The 23091-nt window shown below is 53.1% G+C and overlaps 1 protein-coding gene across 1 annotated transcript; it reads left to right on the forward strand.

Moving 5' to 3' along the window:
* The first annotated feature begins 5275 nt into the window (after positions 1-5275).
* LEXM (lymphocyte expansion molecule) lies at positions 5276-22740 on the forward strand. Its single transcript, XM_036347175.1, has 9 exons — positions 5276-5343; positions 5799-5867; positions 6123-6251; positions 11875-12012; positions 12158-12301; positions 13880-14041; positions 15042-15167; positions 17153-17286; positions 21947-22740. The coding sequence occupies exons 1-9, from the start codon at positions 5335-5337 to the stop codon at positions 22017-22019; spliced, it is 984 nt and encodes a 327-aa protein (XP_036203068.1). The 5' UTR covers positions 5276-5334; the 3' UTR covers positions 22020-22740.
* The last annotated feature ends 351 nt before the right edge of the window (positions 22741-23091 follow it).

Genomic DNA, 23091 nt, shown 5'->3' on the forward strand with positions numbered 1-23091 from the left:
AGCTCCTCAAGTGTTAGTGTTCTTCCTCTGAACAGAGCCTGCCACCTCCCTCCCGCTCCTCCGCTGGCCTTATTTACCAGGCTTCTCCACCTGGATATCCCTGCCTTCTCTGCGCGCAGCTGGCCCCATTGCAAAGACGAAGGGGCTCCATGTGCTGGTTCTCCATTGCCGTTGTGCGACCTGCATCATCTCACACTGCAGACTTCCCTGTCTGACATGAGGTGACTTCCCCTCCCGCAGGGGCAGGGTAGATCTCAAGGGTAGACCTGGTTAGTTTCACTCTGGATACTGCCAGCTCCCACTCCTTGCCCTTGGTCCCAGCCCATCCAGCACTGGACCCGTGGCCTTGTAAGGCGGGGTGGGCTCCCTACCCTCCAGAAGGCTGGGCCGTCACCACCATCCCGGCTGCAAGGCTGTTTGTCCTCCAGTGCTTGGCTCTTGTGGCAAGTCTGTCCCTTTTCACCGAGGCTGGGCTCCTGAGACCCTGTTGCTTCAACTTTTTGAAAAATAGAGCAGCATCTTCAAAAGCAGAAATAGAGCCCATTAGTAAACTTGGAAAAAATATTTGACTTGAACAATAAAAAAAGTAAATTAAAACAATATTCTGTTGCTATTTTTCACCTGTAATTTTAATTTAATAATTTTTTTGTTAATCTTCATCTAGGGATAGTTTTTCATTGATGTTTTTAAGAAAGAGTGGAAGGGAAAGAGGGATGGAAGGAGGGAAGAGAGAGACAGAGAGAGAGAAACATCAATGTGAAAGAGACATATCAATTGGTTGACTCCTACACGCACCCCGACCAGGTCCAGGGATCAAACCTGCAACCCAGGTACATGCCCTTGGCTGGGACCTGCAACCCTTTGATGCGTGGACCGACACTCTAACCATTGAGACACTCCAGCCAGGGCTAAAGTTTAATACTTTTCTGGTGATCATGAGATGAAATGTGGGCTCTCACCTTCTTGGAAGAAGAAGGAATGGATTTCAGAGTGTTTGGCTTTTTAAAATTATTTGATTGTGGTAATATACACTTAACATAAAATTTACCATTTTAGCCATTTTTAAGTGTACAGTCAGTAGCATTAAGTATATTCACATGGTTGTGCAACCATCACCACCACCCATTTCTAGAACACTTTCATCTTCTCAAACTGTAACTCTGTGCCCATTAAACAATAATTCCCACTCCCCCCTTCTCTAGTCCCTGGTAACCACCACTCTACCGCTGTCTCGTATGAGTGTAATCTATATATACTAGTATATAAAAGCTTAATATGCAAAGTGTCCCCTTGGGAGTTCAACCGACCAGGACAGTGGTCGGCAAACTCATTAGTCAACAGAGCCAAATATCAACAGTACAACGATGGAAATTTCTTTTGAGAGCCAAATTTTTTAAACTTAAACTATATAGGTAGGTACATTGTTATTAAGTTAATTAGGGTACTCCTAAGGCTTAGGAAGAGCCACACTCAAGGGGCCAAAGAGCCGCATGTGGCTTGTGAGCCGCAGTTTGCCAACCACGGAACCAGGAGTTTGATTGCTCACTGTGATGTGTGCTGACCACCAGGGTGCAGTGCAGAACAAAGGAAGGCCCTAGCCAGCAGCCAGGGAAGGGAGGCCCCAGCCGGCAGCCAGCAGCTGCTAGGGACCCTACGTGTGCACGAATTTTGTGCACTGGGCCTCTAGTAATATAACATTTGCCCTTTTGTGTCTGGCTTATTTCACTTAGAATAATGTCATTGTTCTTCTATCTTGTAGAATACTTCAGAATTTCCTTCTTTTTAAGGCTGAATATTTCATTGTATGTACATGACCCAGTTTGTTTATCCATTCACCCCAAGAGAGTGGCTTCTTTCTCTTGACTATTGGGAACAATGCATGTACAAATCTCTATTTAAGACCTGCTTTCAATCCTTTTGGGTATATACCCAGAAGTGGAATTGCTTGGTCATATAGTAGTAATTGTAAGTTTAATTGTTTGAAGAACTGCTATACTATTTTCCATGGAGCTGCACCATTTTACATTCCCACCAACAATGCACAAATGTTCTTATTTTTCTACATCCTCACCAATACTTGTTACTTTTCCTGTTTTTGTCTGTTTGCTTTTCATCCTGGCCTTTGATCTGACTCTGAGAAGACGAGCAGGAGTTGAATGGGGAGGTGTATTTCAGCAGCAGGAAAGGTATGTGACAGGCCAGAGGCTTGCAGTGCAGGTATGCCTAGGGACAGAGCAGCCTCCTATGGTTGACGCTTACAGAGCATGGGGAGGCGATGGCAAGGGATGAGGACTGAAGGCAGTGCCAGAGCCCCATCACAGAAGCCTGAATCTTGGCCGAGAAGCTTGACTTGACTCTGTTGACGTAACAGATGGTTCCAGAATCTGGATGAGTTAGAAACTCTTGCAGCCAGGGAACTCTCAAACCTAGTTGTGAGTTCCATATCCACTGTGTGATCCTACACTCACTAGGGGTGACCAGGGCAAATTACTCTCCCTGTCTGAGCCTTAGTGTCCTCTGCGGTGTAATGGGCGTAGGAGGGGGGTTGCGGCAGCGCCTACAATAGAGAAAGAGTGAGTAGCTGCGGTGGGGAGGCTGTGAGATAACTGTAGTCCTTGCTGTACAGCTGACTCACCCTGGCCTGCTCTGGTGTGTCTGGCAGCCAGGACTCCCATCACAGTGGACTTTGGCTTATAGCCTGTGGTCACTCCTCCATGAGTCCTACAGCCAAGAGGCTCAGGCAGGGACAGAAGCAGCCCAGGCAGGTCTGGGACACCCTGAGAGTACTCACCTTGCACAGGGACTCCCCTTGCACAGGACTTGGTAGTGTACACAGCACCCCTCACTGACACCCCAAAACAGCTCCTCCAGGAGGCTGCAGTCATATGCCTGCAGGAAATGGAGCCTTGGCCAGGGTAACTTGCCCAAGGCCACCAGCTGGGAAGCAGCAGGGCCAGGATTCAAACCCGAGTCTCTTTGAGGATTTACGCACTCTTGGGAAGCTGGGCTAGATTAATTTTTTGTTCATTTGTCACTCAGCAAAGATTTACTGAGCATTTACTATGTTCCAGGTACTGCCCAGGAGTGAATGAGACACAGTCTCTGCCCTGGACCTTCTGAAGGTCCCTTTCCGAGGGCAGTATTGACCTCTTACCGAGCTTCTGCTGCACGCCAGGAGCATACCCAAATTAGCCCAAGTACAGAGACTATTCGCTTTATTTACAGGTAAGAAAGCTGAGAATCGGAGAAGGAGGTGGCTTGCCCAGGTAGCACAGTTGGGAAGGGGCAGCGTCTGTGTTTCAGCTCCTCAGTGCAGGGTGGACACTGCCAGCCATGGCCTGGTGCCCGCCTGACCTGCTGCTTGAGTGGCACGGCTGTGCTGGGCATCCAACTTCCCTATTGAAATGCTATGTTGGGATGTCAGAAGGGCATTGGGTGGGGCCGGAAAGGAGACCACTGTCCCAGTAGTCCAGTTCCAGGAGGGGCTAGATGCAGGGAAAGTCCAATTTCTGACTTAAGTCCTATCACCATAAATGATTCCTTAATGTAGGAGGGGGTGTCGTTCTCTGCTGTGCCAGATAAAGGAGGAGGAGGGAAGAAAACTGACCCGTTGGGAGCATATACTCTCAATTCCTTTCTTTACCTAGTAGGTCATACATGTACTTCAATGAGGAGTTTGGAATTCTCCTCCTCCAGGAAGCTTTCCCTGATCTACCCACCCACTGGCTGGGTCAGAGTCCTTCCTCTCTCAGGGGCCTGGCCACTCTTTGTGGTCATTCTTTCCCCTGCTAGCCTCTCAGGGCTGGGACCTCATGTGAGTCCCATGTGCCCTGCACAGCCTCTGCAGAGAGCGTGTGGGGGGGGGGGGGGGGGGAGAGGAATGTCTGAAGGACGATGAGTCCTGACCCCATCCTTCCTCCCTCTCTGAAGCCTTACTCATGCCCTCCCTGCTGGCTCTCCTTCTCTCCCCAGAGGGCAGAAGGAACCAGGTGCCCTCTTTGCCCCAGTCGAGCCATCCGTGGGTTCCAGGGTTCCCATGGGCAGAAGGGGAACACTCAGGTATTCCCTGATCTGTGCTCTACCTGACCCGTGGCTGAGCCCAGGGACAAAGAAAGAAATCAGAAACGGTTCCTCAACAAGTAACTCTAAAACCCGCCCACGGCATCCATATGAGCCACCTGGAGGGGCCGTTACACCTGCGGGGCCCAGGGAAGGCTCTCTGGCACGGCAGCGCGTGGAAATGTGCACAGCGCAATGAGCACGTCCGGGGACAGCGCGGGCAGGCCTGTGGGGCGCCACGTGGGCACAGACGCGCCAGGATTCTCTGGCGAATCACAAATCTCAGGCCCGGTTGCTGTGGCAGCAGCGGAGGCCAGCGGACCAGGACCAGCGACTGGCGGACCAGCGACCAGCGCGGAGGAGTCCGGGGGAGGAGGGAGGCCCAGCCTTCCCAGGACCTCGCCGCTGGGGTCGGCTGGCAGGGCAGGCTGTGAAGTGGTTCAGCGAGGCGCTTGCCTTTCTCTGGGTGAAGAGCCACAGGTGGGGCTGGGCTGGAAGAGCGAAGGAGAAAGGGCCACCAATGCAGGGCTGCGAGCCTGGGGGAGGAGCTGTAGAAGGAGGGCTGGCTGTGCGGGTGGGAGGCTGGGCTTCCCCCCGCCCCCCCCCCCCCCCCCCCGTACCTTCCGCACTTCCCTGTCCACAGTCTGTTGATCACTGTGATTATTTAAAACCATTTCAAAAGCGCCTACAAGGTGCCAGGCTCAGAGGCCACGTAGCTTGGCCCGTACATAGCTGGTCGCTCAGCCTAAACATGGTGGGTGGGGTTTCAGTCCAGGGGTCTTTCTTCATTCATACATACATGATACTGAGGTACACATACCGCCTATTCAATATGTTGTAGCATCTGGGGATACAGCCGTGAACAAAAGAGCAAAACCTTGTACTCAGGGTTGGCATTCTTGTGGGGCGGAGTGGATAGTAAACAAAAAAAGAACAATATATAAGATGTTGGGTAGTGATAAGGGTTATGGAGAAAAAGAAAGCTGGGAGGAGGAGGTGAGTGCTGGAGGGTGGGGCGGGGGTTGCACAGAGAAAATGACTTTTGCGTCAAGGCTCCCAGCGGCGGGAAGGGGACCAGGAGGACGAAGGCCCTGAGGTGGGAGCAGCGCTGTCACCCTTCACGGGCTAGCTCCAAAGTCACCTTCCCTACCCCTAACCTGCTGGTGCTAGGGCTGGGGGCCAGGTGCTGGGCTCTCCCACGGCCTCTGTCCTTCCCCAGGTTTGATGTCTCTGCTGTTTATCCTGAGCAGAAGAAGCTGAGAGAAGCTTCGTTTCATGAGCTACGTGAGTCTGCCCAGCTTTGCTGACCCTCCCACGCGGGCTGGCCTCTGCCCTCTGAGTCCCCTACTGTGGTGGCTGAGCTGAGCCATCTAGGGATATGTTCTATACCTCTCCACGCCCTTAGTCCTCACACAGAGCTTGGCTAGAGCCAGGGCAGGACTGTTGTGGAAACAGCATGGGTTGGGGCCACAGAGACCTGGGTTCCAGCCCCACCTCTTGCACTGGCTGGCTGTAGGCTCTTGCATGAGTTACTGCTCCTCCCTGAAGTGTGAGGAGGCCAATGACAGAGGAATTCATGTTGGTACCTTGAGTACCACGCCCCTCAGTGCCAGGCTAGGTGCTGGGGGTGGGGCAGAGAGGGGCAGGTCACGCCCAGGTCAGGGTGCAACTTCGTGAGGACTTGCTGTGGGTGGACTGGGTGTGTTGGCTGTCCCAGCTCTGACTGTGCTCTGACTCAGTCCCACTTAGGACCTGGGACCTATGGCTGCAAGGAGACCTGCTTCAGCAAGAAAAAGGTCAAGAAGGAGGTGGGTACAGGCTGGGCCAAGGCCCAGAAAGCCATTCGGCTGCCCCAGCTGCCCCACTTCTAGTCCCAGACCATCATGAGAGAGAAGCAGCTGCAGGCAAGGTCCCTGGGCCGCGCGGCTCCCCACTCCAGTGGAGGCCTCAGTGTCCTCCCAGGCCCAGGAGAGCTCGTCCTTTAAGGACCATCATCATCTCCCTGGGCTCCTTCCATGTGGACATCCCCAAGTTCAAGGTGTTCACCTTCTCTTTTCTTGAAGGGGCAGAAGGACAAGCTCGGGCCCGGCTCCTACAACTTCAAAGACTTCTTAGAACAGCTGCGGCAGAAACCGTGCAGCAACCGGGGGCTGCTCAGTTCCGGGGAGCTTCGCTTTCAAGGACTCATCGGGGTAGGTGTCCTCCTAGAAGGACAGGGTGCCCTCCCACCCTCTGCTCTCTTCAGAGCATGGTGCCCAGTGGTGCTGGAAGCACCCCTCTTGTCCCACTTCCTCCCCAGGCGTGGCCCGGCTCACCTTTGGGTCCCCACAGCCCTCAGTTTTCCAGGGCCACAGCCTCAAGCCCACTGGCTGGTGTGTAGCCCTGTGTCTGTCCCCGAACTAGACCGGAAGTTCCCTGCTGCCCGGGATGGGTCTGGTTCATCTCCGAGCCCCCAGCACAGAGCCCGGCACACATTAGGTGCTCAACAAACTCATTCATCTGTATGTCCAGCCAGTAGTGATGGGGCACCCACTCAACGCCATGCACTGTTCTTGGTCCTGGGGATCCAGCAGTGATGAAGACAAGGTTCCTGCTGCCCTGGAGCTGGCGTCCTAGAGCTAGAAACAGCAGCATAAAGAAGCCGGTCATACGCCATCAGGCTTATGAGGAAACCTGAGACAGAGGAGGGATAGAGAGTGATAGGAGTGTAATCTATAGAGTGGTAGGGGATGGGTAATTTATAGTGGTCGGGGATGGGCTCTGGGAGGAGGTGAGCAACGGAGATTCATGGTATCTGCGAGAGAGCATTCTGGGCCAGCAGGGCCAGTGCAGGCTAAGGCCCTGAGTTGGACCAGCAGGCAGGAGGCCAGTGTGGCCGGAGAGAGTGGGCAAGGACAGAGGAGGGGAGAGGGCAGAGGACTGAGGGCCGGCCAGGAGCACCTGGCAGCAATGGGGGGCTTCTGGTTTGATTCCAAGGGCTGTGTGAGGACAGTGGAGGGTTTTGCTGGGAAGGGCCTGGCTAATATTTTCAGAGGTACACCCTGCTGGTGGGGGTGAAGGTTGGAGGCTGCAGTGGTCCAGATGGGAGGTGATGGCCATTGGCGGGGAGGGGTAAGTAGAAGGGCCAAAGTAGTATCATTATGGGCCGGGATGAACGTCCCATGTGGTGGTGGTGGTGATGGTGGGGGCACACTGAATGGGGTTCAAGCTCAGTAAGGTCATGAGAGAGAAGGCAGGAGTCACACCATACTGAGCGAGCACTCGGTTTGCTGAGTGCCTCGCCTCCCCTGGCCCTCGTGCGCTCTGTGCTGGACACTCTTGGCTTCTCCCAGCTCCTCACATGCACCACACTCTTTCAATGAGGGCTTTGCTCCCGCTCTTCCTGTTGCCAGAAATGCCCTTCTTCCTTTAGCCCTTCACCTAAGAAACTCCTACTCATCCCTCAGCTCTCAGCTCCAAGGTCTGACCTGAGCCCCCCTTAGGTGACATCTCCCTTTCCTGAGCATCCCTATTGTGATTGTGTGTTTAGTCTCCCCCTCTCCCCACTGGACTCAGCCCCTGAGGGTGGACCACATCTACCTAGCTGCTGCAGATTCCCAGTTCCTAGCGGTTCCTGGCACATAGTAGGCACACAAGAAGTATCTGTGGACTCTGTGCATGCCTGCCTCCTAAGTACCAGGTGCTCCAAAACATTCTCATTTTTTACATTCACCCCTAAAGAGGCCCTGCAGGCTCAGAGAGGGTAAGCAGCTTGCCTCCGGCTGCACAGCCGCAAGCCAGGAATGTCCAACCCTACACCCAGGCCCTTTCCCCCACACCCAGGCCCTTTCCCCCACACCTCATCCCTGGGAGGCCTTCTCTGAGGCCTGGAAATTACTCCTTGCTTTGCTCAGGGGACACGTACCTGCATCTTCAGGTTCAGATGCTGTAACTGCAACGTAGAGAGGGGTTGCCTGCAGGCATTTAACAATGAGTCACTAGCTTCAAACCTAAAGTAGTAATAGCTGACACTTAACACAGCACTTATCCAGGCCTGGCACTGTTCTAAGCACTTCAGTGTAGTAATTAATTTAACCTTCACAACAACCCTATGAAGTAGTCACTCTCATCATCTCTACTTTCTAGGTGAGAAAACGAGTTCAGAGGGTTTCAGTAACCGCCCAAGGCCACAGAGCTACTAAGTGACAGAAGCAGGATTTGAATTCAGGTGTCCATGCGTAGCCGCTGCGCTGTGCCCATAGGCATGGCTCACTTGGATTTTGTCCCTTGAGTCACTGTGGAGGACAGGGTCTGATGTCAGGGCCCAGCCCAGCTAATGGCAGTGGAGTTGGGGAACACATCCGACACTGTATGTTTCCTTCCTGTGTTCCCAAGCCCAAGCTCCAGAGCAGCGGTTCTCAACCTGTGGGTCGCGACCCCTTTGGCGGTCCAACGACCCTTTCACAGGGGTCGCCTAAGACCATCCTGCATGTCAGATATTTACATGACGATTCATAACAGCAGCAACATTACAGTGATGAAGTAGCAACGAAAATAATTTTATGGTTGGGTCACAACATGAGGAACTGTACTGAAAGGGCCAGAAGGCTGAGAACCACTGCTCTAGGGCATCTGTGAGTGTTGGCCAAACAGAGTGACAATGCCCTGGTGTGTCCCTCCCTCCCAGCAGTCTCCTCCCCTCTGGTCCCGTATCTGCTCCCGCAGTCACCTTGGCCAGGCCCTGCAGGATTTCTCCGAGTTGCTCTCCTAGGCTCCGCCTTGGACAATAAATTCAAGGAGGTGTCACTGCCCTGGTGGGTGAAGGCAGCGGGGAGCTCACATCCAAGGCCTGCTTTCCTCGGTCATCGCCTTGCTGTGAGCCCTGGGCTGGGACCCTGATGGCCTCCCCTTGTCTTTGGTCCCCACTCTTGTCTCCCCACCACTGCAGGTCTATAAACACCACCTGCCAAAGCTGAGGGGCCTGCTTTGGGGTCCCATGACTCCACCTCCCCCCCCCCCAGAGGATGGGGCTGTTGAAGCCTGCAAAGGCCATGTCTTCCCCTCTGGTTTCTGAGCCCCGTCCCCCGCTGGCACTGGGTGCTGCCACCACCCTTCCCTCTGCATTCTCCCTGCTCTTGGCTTTGGGGACATTGGGCTCTGCAGCCCTGAAGCTCCTCCACCAGCCTCCCTCCGTGGCTCCTCTTCCCAGCCCTCCCCACTTTGGGGTGATCTCTTCCCCTCTGCCAGGCTCCATGCAGATGGCTCCAGAGCCCCACCCCAGGCTCCCTCAGGCACCTCAAACTCTGCACCCACCTACCATCCCCATCACATGTCAACTTCTCCCCCAGGCCTGCTCTTCCAGGGAACGGTTCCACCCAGCTGCCAGAGCTGGGACCCAGACCCCTGTCCTCTGTAGTCATGGGGTCTGTGCTCTTGCCTCCTGTCCTCCTCCTCCCATCCTTACTGCCTCTGCCCTGGCCCAGACCACTGTCCCACCCCACCCAGGGGCAGCCTCTGATGGATTCCCTGGTCTCCCACGTTGCCAGCTCACCTTCCTACGCACCCTCACACCTCAGAATCAGGTCTTAATGAGCCGCAGGCCCCACTGAGGATTGGTTGCCTCCTGCACGTGCCCTGACCAGGGCCAGGGATGGAGCCTGCAACTGAGGTGCATGTCCTAGACCAGACTGGAACCCGGGACGCTTCAGTCCCGGGCCTGTGCTCTATCCACTGAGCCAAACCGGCCGGGGCTAAAAAAGTCTTACACGTGCCAATTCCTCATTCCCACCCACCCCCTCTGGACCTGAAAGCCTGAGGAAGGATGGGGCGCTGCCATGGAGTGCTGCACTGGGCTGCAGAGGCCTCCGTGGCCTCACCCTTTTACAACTGTTGGTCGCCATTAAGGTCCTGGCGCGATGTGGCGCTCACTGCCCTCCCGCCCAGTGCCTACATGGTGCCTGGCAAACAGTAGAGCAGTGGTTCTCAACCTTCTGGCCCTTTAAATACAGCTCCTCATGTTGTGACCCAACCATAGAATTATTTTCGCTGCTACTTCATAAGTGTAATGTTGCTACTGTTATGAATCGTAATGTAAATATCTGATATGCAGGATGGTCTTAGGTGACCCCTGTGAAAGGGTCGTTGGACCGCCAAAGGGGTCGCGACCCACAGGTTGAGAACTGCTGCAGTAGAGCCTCAGAAAGGTCATGGATTTGGGGGTTGGAACCCTTGCACCGCCTCTTTCTGGGGGCGGGACCTGGGACACAGGCTTGCCTCTCTGAGACGCGGGTTCCCCATCTGTGATTGCGGATGGCACTGATTTGATCTAGGGGTTGCCTCCAGGACCACGATGTTAGGATTGTGCAACACCTACCACATGGTGCAGGACCCAGCTTCCTACCTTGGGGCTTTCCTCCTGAACACACCAGGAACCCAGGCCCTGGAAGCGGTTAGCGTTGAGTTCTGTTCCTCCGAGGGCCAACAGCTCAGATGCCTGCAGAGGCCTGCCTCTCCCAGCCGAGCTCCTGTCCTCTCCTCCCGCCAGGTTGCCTGGTTCTGGCCACTTCCCCAGGGCTTAGGGACTAGAGGTGGGAAGGGCTGAGCCATCATGGAGCAGTGGTGACCCCTGGTGGCTGAAAGATGCAGAACAGCAACGAACATCCCTTTGGGTCTCTGGTCAAGGACCTCCACCCATCCACCCACCCGACCACACTGCTGGGTGGCTCTTCTCATTCCATCTACAAAGAACATATTTATTTTAAAATATACATATATTTTTATTGATTTTAGTGAGAAAGGAAGGGAGAGGGGAGAGAGAAACAGCGATGAGAGGGAAACATCAACATCGATTAGCTGCCTCTTGCACACCTGCTGGGGATGGAGCCCGCAACCCAGGCACAGGCCCTGACAGGGAGTCAAACCCGTGACCTCTTGGTGCATGGGCCAACACTCAACCACTGAGCTGCACCGGCCGGCCGAAAGACTATTTCTGACCTTGGCAGTCAAGGTCCCAAATGGTCATTCCAGCCTTCCAGCCATAAGTCTCAGCCTCTCTTACCTCCTCTCACCCCCTCCACGACAGCCCCCTCACCCTGACTTACCATGCGTCAGTGCTCAGTATATGGTGGGCACCATGCCGGATGCTTTATGGACATTTAAACATTTTATCCTATTACTCTGGAAGAAAGTATTACTATTCCCACGTTACAAAGGGAGCTCAGCACGATTAAGTGGTCTGCCCAACATCACTCAGCTAGGAAGCAGCAGAGGCAAGATTTGAACCCAGGACTCCAGATCCATCCAGGTCACGGTACGGTATGAAACTCGTGCATGCAAATGCAGGGCTGTGACGTGGATGTAATAGATGGAATTTCTGAGACCACCTAAGCAAGCGACTGTCTGGGCTGACGCGGGAAGGAAGGCTTCCTTTCTGAGAGAGGACAGTTGAGTTGGCTGTGCAGGATTAGAATAATTTTCCGAGGCAGAGAAGGCAGGAAGGGCATTCCGGGTGGCAGTCACAGCACAAGTGAGCACGGGTAAGGAGGGTGGCAGAATGGCATGTGTTTGGGGACCAGCAAAGACCCACGTAGGCTGAAGTGGGGCTGTCAGAAAGGAGCAGCGGAAGATAAGCTGAGAGGCAGCAGGGCCCTGGCGAAGAGTCTGAATGTGGAACCGAAGGTCTGACCGGCCGTGGAGGCTCCTAGGTCAACAGTGCTGTGTGTTGGGGGGCGGTTGGTCCCTGAAAACCTGCTCCCCTCTTGGAGGTATCGCTTCCTCAGGTGCGCTTAGCACAAAGAGTGGGACTGATGGCCTTCCTGTCTCCCCTTTTCCCCACAGAACTACTATCCAGGCCCTGGAAATTATGGAGAGAAGGGCAACCCATACACAAAGCTGGAGAAGAAGGCCTGGGACCGGTCTCACTCCGAGGGCCTCATGTGCCGGATGACCAACAAGCCGCACCCCTTGGGTCATGAGGTAGCCCCCTCCCCTGGCCGAGCCTGGCCGCCTGCCTGCCTAGTCCTGGGAGCAGACTTCCAGAGCAGACGGGGGCCCTGAGACCCCCGGAGGTGAGGGGCCTGCTGCGGCAGCCCTCCAACAGGGCATCTGTGCTCTGTTCCAGGGCAGTGGCCTGGCACCATGCACCTACTCCTTCAAAAGTGGCATAGAGGCATACGTGGCACGCGCCATGGGCACCCGCGGCCCCTACGACACTTTCTCCGGCGACCGAAGCAAGCCCCAACCTTACGGACATTTCTCTGTGCAGGTGTGTACCTTGCAGGGGTTGGATTTCCCCAGCAGGATAACAGGCCTCACTGCCCCCCGCCCCTCCCCGGAACACCACCGTGTGCTGGGCACCATGTCCCTCCCACATCCTGTCACTTCACCCTCCAGCAGGGCGAGATAGGGCTCCCTGTGCTAGATGAGGAAACTGAGGCTGGCCACCCGTAAGGTGCTGAGCTGGGATTTGAACCCCCACATGTCTGTCTGACGTCACTGCCAGTCCTTTCGCCTCTGCACTGGCATGAGTTACAGAGGCAGTGCAGACGGCCGCAGTGCCGTCTGGATGGGAGACAGGCCACAAAGCCTGCAGGGACTTCCACAGCTCAGGTCTGAGTCCTGCTGTTCTGGACACACTTATTTTCCGGGCATCACAGACCCAGCTAAACTGGCTGGGTTAGTGGCACGCTGTTAACTGGGCAGAGAACTGGAGGGCTGGGAAGGGAAACTGAGGTATAATTTTAGCTCGAGCCTGGCCAGTGTGGCTAGGGGTTGAGTGTCGACCCATGAACCAGGATCCTGGTCAGGGTTCGATTTCTGGTCAAGGTTTGATTCATGGTCAGGGTGGCTTGATCCCCAGTAGGGGGCATGCAGGAGGAAGCTGATCAATGATTCTCTCTTATCATTGATGTTTCTCTCTCTTCCTCTCTGAAATCAATAAAAATACATTTTTAAAAAAGAATTTTAGCTTGAGCCTCCCTTTCCTGGACCCATCAAGTCCCTGTTGTGAGATCCATCGCACCCTGTGCTTTGCTTTCTTCATGCTCATAGCTACTGGACTTCAGTGTTTGTGTAATTATCTATTTTTTGTCTCCACTATGCATTCGCTCTGTGTGGACGTTTAGGCCAGGTCATGGTCTAGGTGCAGGGCAAACCTGCCCCTTTGGCGGTTACATTCTAATGGAAATGGAAACATAGTCATGAGTGAAAAACAAGATAGAGTGTTAGCAGGTGGTGAGTGCTGTGTAAAGGGCACTGGGTTGCTGGGAAGAGGCTGGGTGGGGAAATGTTGAATGCTTTTGGGTCATTTGGTAAATGGCCACTGAACTGAGCCACCGATGCCAGCAGTCCTGCGCTGAGCGTCTGCCCCCTGGTGGTCACTGCGTGTCACAGCAACCGGTTGTTCTGCTGTTCGGTTGATTTGCACATTAGCCTTTTATTATATAGGATGAGCCTGCATTGACACATCATGGCCCAAAGTCCACAGCTGACATTAGCTTTCTAGTGGTGTACATTCTGTGCATTTGGACAAATGTATAATGATATGTACCCACCAGTATAGTATCATACAGAGTAGTTCTCTGCCCCAAAGTCCTCAGTGTTCCCCCATTAGACTCAGTAAATGTTCATGAAACAAGTGAAGGAAAGAAGGAATGGATATCCTCAAAGTGGGCCTGTGGGTGAGGGTGCTAGAGAATGTCCAACTGACCCGCCCCAGCTGGGGCTGCCTTCACCTGCCTCGGGGTGGCCACTTGCTTTTCTCCGATTGCTGGGGAGAGTCCAGAAAGGGACCCTTGATTTCCCTGGCTTAGCAGATAACCTTTCCCTCCGCTCTGTTTCTTAGAAAAAAAAGCCCAGTGAGCTGATGAATGTCAAGAGCTTCATGGAAGAATTTAACTCTGCTTGCAATAAGAAGCGTGGGGTGTTTTCGAAACTTTCCCGCAACCCAACAACCCCTTCAGAGAGGATTTACTGGAGCACCCTCAGCCAGTGTCCCCGAAAACTAGTCAGTGTCTCCTTACTCTCTTGGAAAGTACTCCTGAGGGCCAGGGTACAGTGCGGTGGCTATTTCAGGGGCTCAGGGGGAGAGCTCAGCCTCCTGTCAGACCCATCTGGTTCCCAGTCCTGGTCTTGCACTTCCCAGTCACGCTGGGTGAGCCCCTCTCGCTCTCTGAGCCTTGGTTTGCACCTGGATCTAACCAGGAGCATACCAGGTGGCTGAGAGCATTAAATGAGGTTAAGGACTGGAGCCCATAGGTGGAGCCTGGTCCGAGAAAGTGCCCGGCCGGCATGGATCTGCACCCTACTTCCCCTCCCCTGGAGAGAAAACATGGGTTCGGGGGGGACCCCGGGGCAGGGCAGGGTGCGAACAAGGGCTCTACCCAACCAGGACTGCATGCCTGTTCCCGCTGAGGGAGTCTTGGGCTCCCCTCTGCGGGGTGGCAGACTGTCATCTGAGTAGGTCCCCAACTTTAGCTGGGCCCCCCTCCCCAGCAGGGTCTGGGGAAGGGAAAAGGGTACCGACATTTCCCACATGCCTGCTCTGGGCCTGGCACCTTCCAGCATCTCCACCCATGGAGGGAGTTCCATTTGCATTTCCCAAAAGGAAACGGAGCCCCAGAGATAGGGAGGGCTTGCCCAGGCTCCCCCAGCGAGGGCAAGAGGGGGCCGGGCGGACCCAACTCATTGCGCTCCCAAGTCTGGAGGCTTCTGCTCCCAGGCTGGGTCTGTCATCTCTCTGCACCCTCCCAGGCCTGGAGGACCCTGGGAACCTGGAAAGAGGTGTCAGGCTAGAGGGTGGGGGTTGGTATGGGTGGCATGGATTCATGAAGGCACCATAGGGCCCTTCACCCCTGGGAGGTGGGCGCCTGGTGAGTTGGGAGGTGGCTGGCCTCCCACTGTCCTTGGCTCAAGGCCCAGGGCTATCGGGCGCCCGCACCTGCCCTGGCCCCAGGCTGACCACTGCTAGACCTCCCCAGCTTTCCGCCTTTATCCCTTACCCCTAGGCCACGTCTGGGCCGGGCATGTGGCTTCCTCCAGAGAAGGAATGCAAACGGGGCACCCAGCCACCGTTCCTGCTGTCCTCCAAGCGGACAAGCGGGAGGAGCACCCAGATGCTTCTGGGGAGCTGGGTGAGTGTCTGCGGGGGTGATGAGCAGCCCCAAGCCCCCTGCCCCTGGGAATGGATGCTCTGAGTGAGCCCTATCCCCCACCTTTTCTCCCCCAGGGACTAACCACTCCCACTATCATATTTCTCTAAGACATCAGTTTTCAAACTTGAGCTGCATTAGCATCCCCGCAGAGGGCTTGTTAAAACACAGACTGCTGGGCCCCACACCAGAGCACCCGATTCAGAGCCTGGGGCGGGGCCTGGGAATTTCCACTTCTAACAAGTTCCCAGGACTGCACTTTTGAGAACCACTGCGCTAAGGGACACCTCCCAGAACTGTCTCATTCTCTCCTTTTTTCAGGGCAGCGCGCGTTCCCTTCTCTCTTGTATTTGTCTTGAGGCCTCAGAGGCAACTGGTGGAATTGGCCCATTTCTCTTCCCTGGTTGAGCAAGGACTCGAGTGTCCCCCCTTTTTCCATCTTCCCCCTCTCCAAAGGCAGCCAACCCACATGTGTGAGGTAATCTTCCCCTGTCCTGACTTCCTGTAGCACAGGTTAGTTGTGCCTGGTTTTGAACAGTTGTATTTTTTTTTAAAAAATGTATTTTTATTGATTTCAGAGAGGAGGAGGAGGAGGAGGAGGAGGAGGAGGAGGAGGGGGAGGGGGAGGAGGAGGAGGAGGAGGAGAGAGAGAGAGAGAGAGAGAGAGAGAGAGAGAGAGAGAGAGAGAGAGAGAGAAACATCAACGATGAGAATCATTGAATGTCTGCCTTCTGCATGCCCCCTACTGGGGATCGAGCCCGCAACCCGGGCATGTGTCCTGACCAGAATCAAACCATGATCTCCTGGTTCATAGGTTGATGTTCAACCACTGAGTCATGCCGGCGGGCTGAACAGCTGTATAGTTTTAAGGCCTCTCCTGGTCTCCCTGGGAACATCTGCTTGTAACTCACTTGTCTTCTCATTATGCTCCCATTGCCTCATCCCCACCCCACACCTGAGCTCCCCTCCCGAGGACAGCAGCATGCCAGCCATCCCACCTCTCCACCTCCTCCTTCCTTTTCTCACCGCCAGCCTGCATCTCCTACAGGGAGGGGGGGTCTTCCCTCGGACACCCCAAATAAGATGTTTAGAAAAGAGCCAATGGCCATGCTGCTACCACAGGGCGGGCAGAAGTGGGAGGGGCTGAAGGGGGGCCCTGGTTCCAGAGGCTGAGCTCGCCCGCACATCTGGCTGGGAGCCTGCTCCCCCAGGAGACAGGCCTTTCTCTTGTTGGCAGCAAGTTCAGCTTCACATTGGACGAGGGTTTGGTTCCCAGCATCTCCCAGCTCACCCTTGGTGCCGCTTCTCTGTGGGTGGCGGGTCCCTGTCCGGAGGTTGCTCTGCCCTCACTAGTCGCCCTGGGCAGGTTGACCTCCTCTCTGAACCTCTGTCTTGTATGTACGGCCGACCCAGGTTTCTGGGTGGGGTGGCATCTTTATTTCCTAGGGCTGCCATAACAAAGTACCACAAACTACTACATGGTTTAAAACAGCAGGAACTGATCCGCTCACAGATCTAGAGGCCGGAGGTCTGAAATCCAGGTGTCAGCAGGGCTGTGCTCCCTCTGAAACCTGCTGGGGGAATCCTCCCTCTGCCTCGCCTTGGTGGCCGGCAATCCTTGGGCTTCCTTGGCTTGTGGATGTATCGCCCCAATCTCTGTATTGTATGGCCGTCTTCTCCCTACCCCTACCCCCGTCTCCTCTTCTGTACGGACACCTATCACGTTGGGTTAAGAGCCCACCCTACTCCAGGGCAACTTCATCTTAACTAATTGCATCTGCAACTACAGGATTTCCACATCAGGTCGCATTCTGAGGGGTTGGGGTTAAGGCTTCCACATATCTTGGGGGGACACAAGTCATCCCATCATAAAGACAGTAGGGAGGAGCCTGGAGAGGGAGGAGCCTGGGATCACGTCTCCAGGCCAGGCATCCACCTGCTCACAGCCTGCCTCCCTCCCTGTGCAGAACCCCGTAGGTGTGGGCTACTACCTCAACACCTGGCTGATGGAGAGCAAGGACCAGCGGCAGCGATATCGGTCCCTGTTCATGGGCGGAGCCAAGCGCTATCCCTCGAACCCAGCCCGGGACAAGTTCTTGCAGTGAGTGCCCCTGGAGCTCCAGCAGAGCTCACTCTAGGGTGGGCAGGGCCCTCCCTCAACTTGTGCTCAAGGGAACACAGCTGCTGCCCCAGAGCCTGCCAAACAGCTGTGGCCGTGGAGAGAGTTCAGATCCTGGCTCTGCCGATCACTGGCTGTGTGAGGTGGGGCAAGTCGCTTAACCTCTCTGAGCCTTGTTTTCCTTAACTGTCAAATGAGCAGAGGACTGTGGAGACCCAGATGAGATGCTGTGGTAAGGAACAGGAACTCATCAACACTAACTCCTGCCCCTGCGACCCACACTGCCCAGGCTCTGCCTCGCAAAGCCTCACCCCATGGAATCTCTGTTTCCTGGTGTTCATAGTGGGGTTGGTAAAACGCATTTCAGGATGCTGTTGTGAAACCAAAAGAAAAAAAAAAAAGGGCTTGAAAACCAGAGCAGCTGTGAAACGGCTTGCAAGTGTTAGCGGCCGGCTGCCACATTTTATTGACCTTAGAGACCATTGGTTACAGTATGTTCTTAGTCTCAGGAATGTGAAAATATGAAGCATGCATTTTAGTTTGTTCTGTTGTTGGGAATCCCGGGGAGGGTATGAGGGCCAGGACTGCTCAGGGAAACCCAGCTTTTAATTGTTTATTTGTATCAAGGTCGTCCTGTGGCTTCCTTGTTTTGGTGGCTTCCTTAGAAAAAGGAACGGGAGGTAACATTATTGATAGACTGCATGCCAGAAAAATAATTATATTCCTTACCCGCGCAACTGATTGATGCTTTGATTGGATATAAACTTTTAGGTTCGAAATAATTTTCCCTTGGGATTTTGAAGACTTTGAGTTTAAAGTGTGGTTGTTGAGAATTCCGGTGCCATTCCGGTTTTCTGCCCTTTGTATGCAGCCTACATCTTCCCCTCTGGACCCTTTTAGGATCTTCTCTTTGTCCCTCGTGTTCTGAAATTTCATGGCCATGGGTCTTCGTGTGAGTCTGTTTTCATTTATTGCTTTGGGTACTTCGTGGGTTCTTTCCTTCAGAAAACTCAGGACCTTCTATTCTGGGAAAAGTTTTGTGTTTTTGTCTTTGACGATTTACCCCTTTGTCTTCTCTTTCAGATGAATGGTTTGACGCTGTCATTTTCTTGTCTTTTTCCCCTTTATTTGCCTTATCTACCTTTTCTATCCTACTTCCTGGTAAATTTTCTTTGTCCTCATCTTTCTTCCTTACTATTACCTTTTTATGTGTTGTCATCTTTTTTCATTCCTAAGAGCTCTTGTGTATGTGTGTGTTTTTTTAATCCTCACCTGAGGATATTTTTTCCATTGATTTTTAGGGAGGGAGGGAGAGTGAAAGAGAAACAGACAGAGAAACATTGATGTGAGAGAGAGACAGATCGGTTGCCTCCCACATGCGCCCTGGCCATGTGCCCTTGATCGGGAAAGGGACCCGTGGACATGCGGTAAGCTGGACTGTCACTCTAACCATTGGACAACACCAGCCAGGGCCTCTTGTGTGTTCCTTTCTCCTTTAATAGCACCCTGCTCTGTGTCATGCATGCAGCATGTCCGTTCATCTCAGGATAATGAGTTTTCTGTAGGTTTCTTTTTACTCTGCATTGTCTCTACTTCCTCCAAGTATTTTTCTTTCACTTGATTTGTAAAAAATAATAAAGAAGGAGCACAGAATTAATAAAAACAAATGAGGACTGCATGACTGGAGGTGCTCTCACTGGGTCCTCACAGCTCCTCCGTGTTGTGCGGTTGTGCATCCCTGCCTTGGCTCCAGGGCGGCGATCACAGTTCAGTGTGCGCAGCTGCAGGTGAGAGCGTGCAGACAGCCATGGGCTGTGGAGCTGCTGAGGAAAGCCAAGGGTGACAGCAGTGCTACCTTCCTGTTTGTACCTGAGTGAGTGAGGCTCGGAGGGGTGGGTGATGGGAAAGGCCAGGGTCCTGCAGCCAAGCAGAGGTCGGGCAGGGACGAGGAGCTGGCTCTGACTCCAACCTGTGCTTCAGCCTCTCTCCTCCTGGGCCCATTTGGGGGAGGCTGTGGGTTGGCAGGACACAACGTGTCTTTGAACAATTGCTGTCTTCAGTCAGGCAAGGGAGGGCATGTGTGGGAGACTGGCGAAGTCACCTTCTGGAATGCGTAGTTACAGCTAATCTTTGTCACCCCTCACTCCCAGCCTCACCTCCTCCTTCCTGCCAAACCGCGCCTAGCTGGGCAGCTGGGATTTAACCCCTGCCTGGGAAAGGCGGCCTTCTGTTTGTCGCTCCTTAGAGCTGTGCTTATACATTTGGCTGACTGACCCTATGGAACAGGTTTTCCACCCACTCACCTTTCTGGCTTGCCCAGTCAGGTCTTTTTATTCCATCTGGCCACCTGTGTCTGTGTGGACATGGGCTCTCTGTGCTCCAGCCAGGACTTGCTTTGTACTACCGGGCTACCCCCTTGCTCTCCAGCCTTTGGCCACGCTGTGATCTGTTCTTGGAATAGCCTTCTCCTAGTTTCTGGAAAACTCCTATTCATCCCCCACAACTGTGCCTAAACATGAGGCTTCCAAGATTTTTCCATTCTCAGCCTCTTGTGAGTTCCCTGGTTGGAGCACTTTCCCCATTATATTGTAACTAGAGGTCCGGTGCATGAAATGCGTGCAAGGGGCTCGGCCCTCGCAGCCCCAACTTCGTCAGGAAGGTCATCCGGACGGTCGTTTGGCTGTTTGGTCTCATTAGCATATTACCTCTTTATTATATAGGATATTTGTTCATATGCTTGTGGTACCTACTGAACAGAACTTCTCTATTGTCTGGCTCCAGCATCTAGCTGGCATGTATAGGAGGAGCTCAGTGGATATGTGTCAGAGGACGAGTCAGGGCATTCATTGATGAAATGGCCCAGCGTCTGGGTAGCTCCATGAAAGAAACACCTGGGAACTCCCATTTAATTCGGGAGAAATTCATTTTTCCTTAAAATTTTTTTTATCTGACGTCTTATTATGAGTTTTTTCAAACATACAGTAAAATTGAAATGATTTTACAATGTACCCCTATACCTGCCACTTAGATTATATCATTAATGTTTTATTCTTCTTGCTTTATGACATATACCTATTCATCTACTAATCTATTAATCATTCATCCATTCTCATTCTTCTATCCTTCTATTGCTCCTCTTATAATTTGATAAATTTCAAAGTAAATGGCAGACATCAGTATGCTTCCTCCTAACTACTTCAAAATGCATACTGCCTTTTTAGCATTTTAAGCTAAAGCCATGTTCCTTGTCCAGAAATCTGAGGTTGAAGTAATAAATATCCATTCTTTGTAATAATAATTATAATTGGAATATACTTATAATGTACAGTGATTTTCTTTCCCTTTTTAAAAATATTTTTATTGATTTCAGAGAGGAAAGAAGAGGGAGAGAAAGAGAGAGATATAGAAACATCAATAGTGAGAAAAAATCATTGATTGGCTGCCTCCTGCACACTCCTACTAGGGATCGAATCTGCAACCGGGCATGTGCCTTGACCGGGAATTGAACCATGACCTCTTGGTTCACAGGTTAACACTCAACCACTGGGCTGTATAATGACTTTGTATGTCTTTACTGACATAGTAACTTTAAAAGGTAGGTATTACACACAGTGTTTTTCAGTTGAGACAAATGAATTTGGAGAGAGAAAGTGTTTTCCTAAAGTCACTGCTAGTCAGTGGCATTTGTGCATCTGGTCTCCAAAAATCAGTTGAGCACTTACTATCTGCCGGGCAAACCCTGCCTCCTGGGACATTGCAAAAGAGAACCAGGTAGCTGTTTGGCCCCACACTGGCTCCCAGCTTCCTGGGGACGGCACTCAGCCCCCTTTCTGCAGTTACAGGGCAGCGTGAGAAGCAGGATGGGGGCAGACGGGACCCAAGACCTCTCTTCATTAAGAACACTTTCCCCGACTTTCTGGAGGATGAGAACAGGAAGCTAAGGCAGAGACAGGGGAGGCTAAGGCAAAGCCAGCCTTCACCATGACCGTCTTCATGTCCTCAGCCCACCTGCCCTCACCTGGTCACTTCCTTTTACCTCCTGGGCCTGTGCCTGCTGCTACGGTGGAAGTTAGTCAGGAAATGGGGACTCTTAGGAAGTTCAGCACAGAGTTCCTGCTTCCTGCAATCCCCACGACGCATTTATTACTGAACACAGAAGTCTGGTGATTACCATGGAGACAGCATGGCGCCAGGGAAAGGCAGGCCTTAGCTCCAAGGCAAGGCCATCATTTTGCCCACTCTTCCTCCTTTCCCTCCCTCCCCTCCTTCCTTCTTTCTCACCTATCTTCCTTCCTTTATTTTTGGCGGGGGTAGACACTTGAGCGTGTTTCTGGGCTGATGGGTTGGGCTAAATGATCTTTCAGGTGCTAGGATTCTGTATTTGAAGTTCTGACAAAGCAACTTGGGGGCTCTGATGAGCTGAAATGGATGCAAAGTAGAGGAATCTCCTCCTTAGAAATAGGCTGCTTTGATAGAAAAGCTCCAGAGGTCAATTTTGGCCCCTCACCCCGTGTAGGCTCTCGGTACTGGTTCATCCCCTGTGGGCACCCTCCCTGGATGGGGGGGGGGGGGGGGCGGGGGCGCGCGCACTCCCTTCCACAGGACCAGTTCCATTTTCTTTTTCCCCTCTTTCTTTTTAAAGGGAAAGGATCACACCTTTTACTAAGGGGAAGTGCCTTACCACTGTGGATTATAATTCGGATGCTACTCCTTGAAGCCACATGTGAAGGACAGCCTGCGGTGACCAGAGGGCCCAAAGGACTGAAGACAAATCTGGGGACCGGAGGGTGGAAGTGGGGATGGAGGGGCCTTGGAGAGAGGACACTTGGGAATGCCGGGGAGCGGGGAGAGATGTGGTGGTGGGGTCACTTCTGTCGGAGACAACTCCCTGGGACATCTGGAGCCAGGTATCTTTTGATATGAGAGCTCAGTTATCCTGAGAATTCAAACTGGCCAGTGACATGGACATGGGAGCCAGACAGCAGATGGACCGAAGGGGTGGCATACGGTGGGCACTTTTGGGACCCCTTCTATTCTAAAGCCGAAGTGCTCGACTCCCTGTTCATTAAATTCCAAGAGGCGGTGGAGTGTGCGTGTGTCATAAGGCAGCTCTAGGTCCCCAGCAGGAGTACTCCGTCTCCATCCATTTTGTAAGCGAGGAAATAGTCCTCACAGGGTTCACTTGCCAAAATTTGTTAGATCACAACCTGGTGACCAAGCCAGGACTGTAGCCCAGAGCTCCTGACAACCAGGTCTGGTGCCTTAAAAAAGATACTCCCCCTCCCCCTGCCCTAGCCGGGTTGGCTCAGTGGCTGGAGCGTCAGCCGGGAATTGAGCTTGCAACTGGTGTACATGCCCTTGACCGGAATTGAACCCACAACCCTTTAGTCCATGGGCCGAGGGAGGTAACCAATTGATGTGTCTCTTACATTGATGTTTCTCTCTGTCTCTCCCCCTCCCTTCCACACTCTAAAAATCAGCAGAAAATATCCTTAGGTGAGGACAAATAAAAAAAAAAAAAGATAAAAAAGAGAAAGAACTCATGAATATGGACAACAGTATGGTGATTGCAGGGAGGGAGAGGTAGGTGAGGTGAAAGAGGGTATGGGGGGATAAATGGTGATGGAAAAAGAAAACAAAAATAAAGGAAAAAGAAAAACTTGAGAAACTATTCTCATGCTCAGAATGATTCAGAATTAGTATATTTTTTAAAAAGATACCCCTCCCCCATCTGGTCGCCCATCGCCTCACCTGGACTCTCCCCTGCTCCCCCCCCTTCCCCCTGCA

Source organism: Myotis myotis, unplaced genomic scaffold (genome assembly GCF_014108235.1).
Source record: "Myotis myotis isolate mMyoMyo1 unplaced genomic scaffold, mMyoMyo1.p scaffold_m19_p_2, whole genome shotgun sequence".
Lineage (NCBI taxonomy): Eukaryota > Metazoa > Chordata > Mammalia > Chiroptera > Vespertilionidae > Myotis > Myotis myotis.

Coding starts and splice junctions, on each gene's coding strand:
- LEXM (XM_036347175.1), top strand. Junction 12,013..12,157: donor CGCACCCCTTGGGTCATGAG/GTAGCCCCCTCC, acceptor GCTCTGTTCCAG/GGCAGTGGCCTGGCACCATG. Junction 12,302..13,879: donor ACGGACATTTCTCTGTGCAG/GTGTGTACCTTG, acceptor TCTGTTTCTTAG/AAAAAAAAGCCCAGTGAGCT.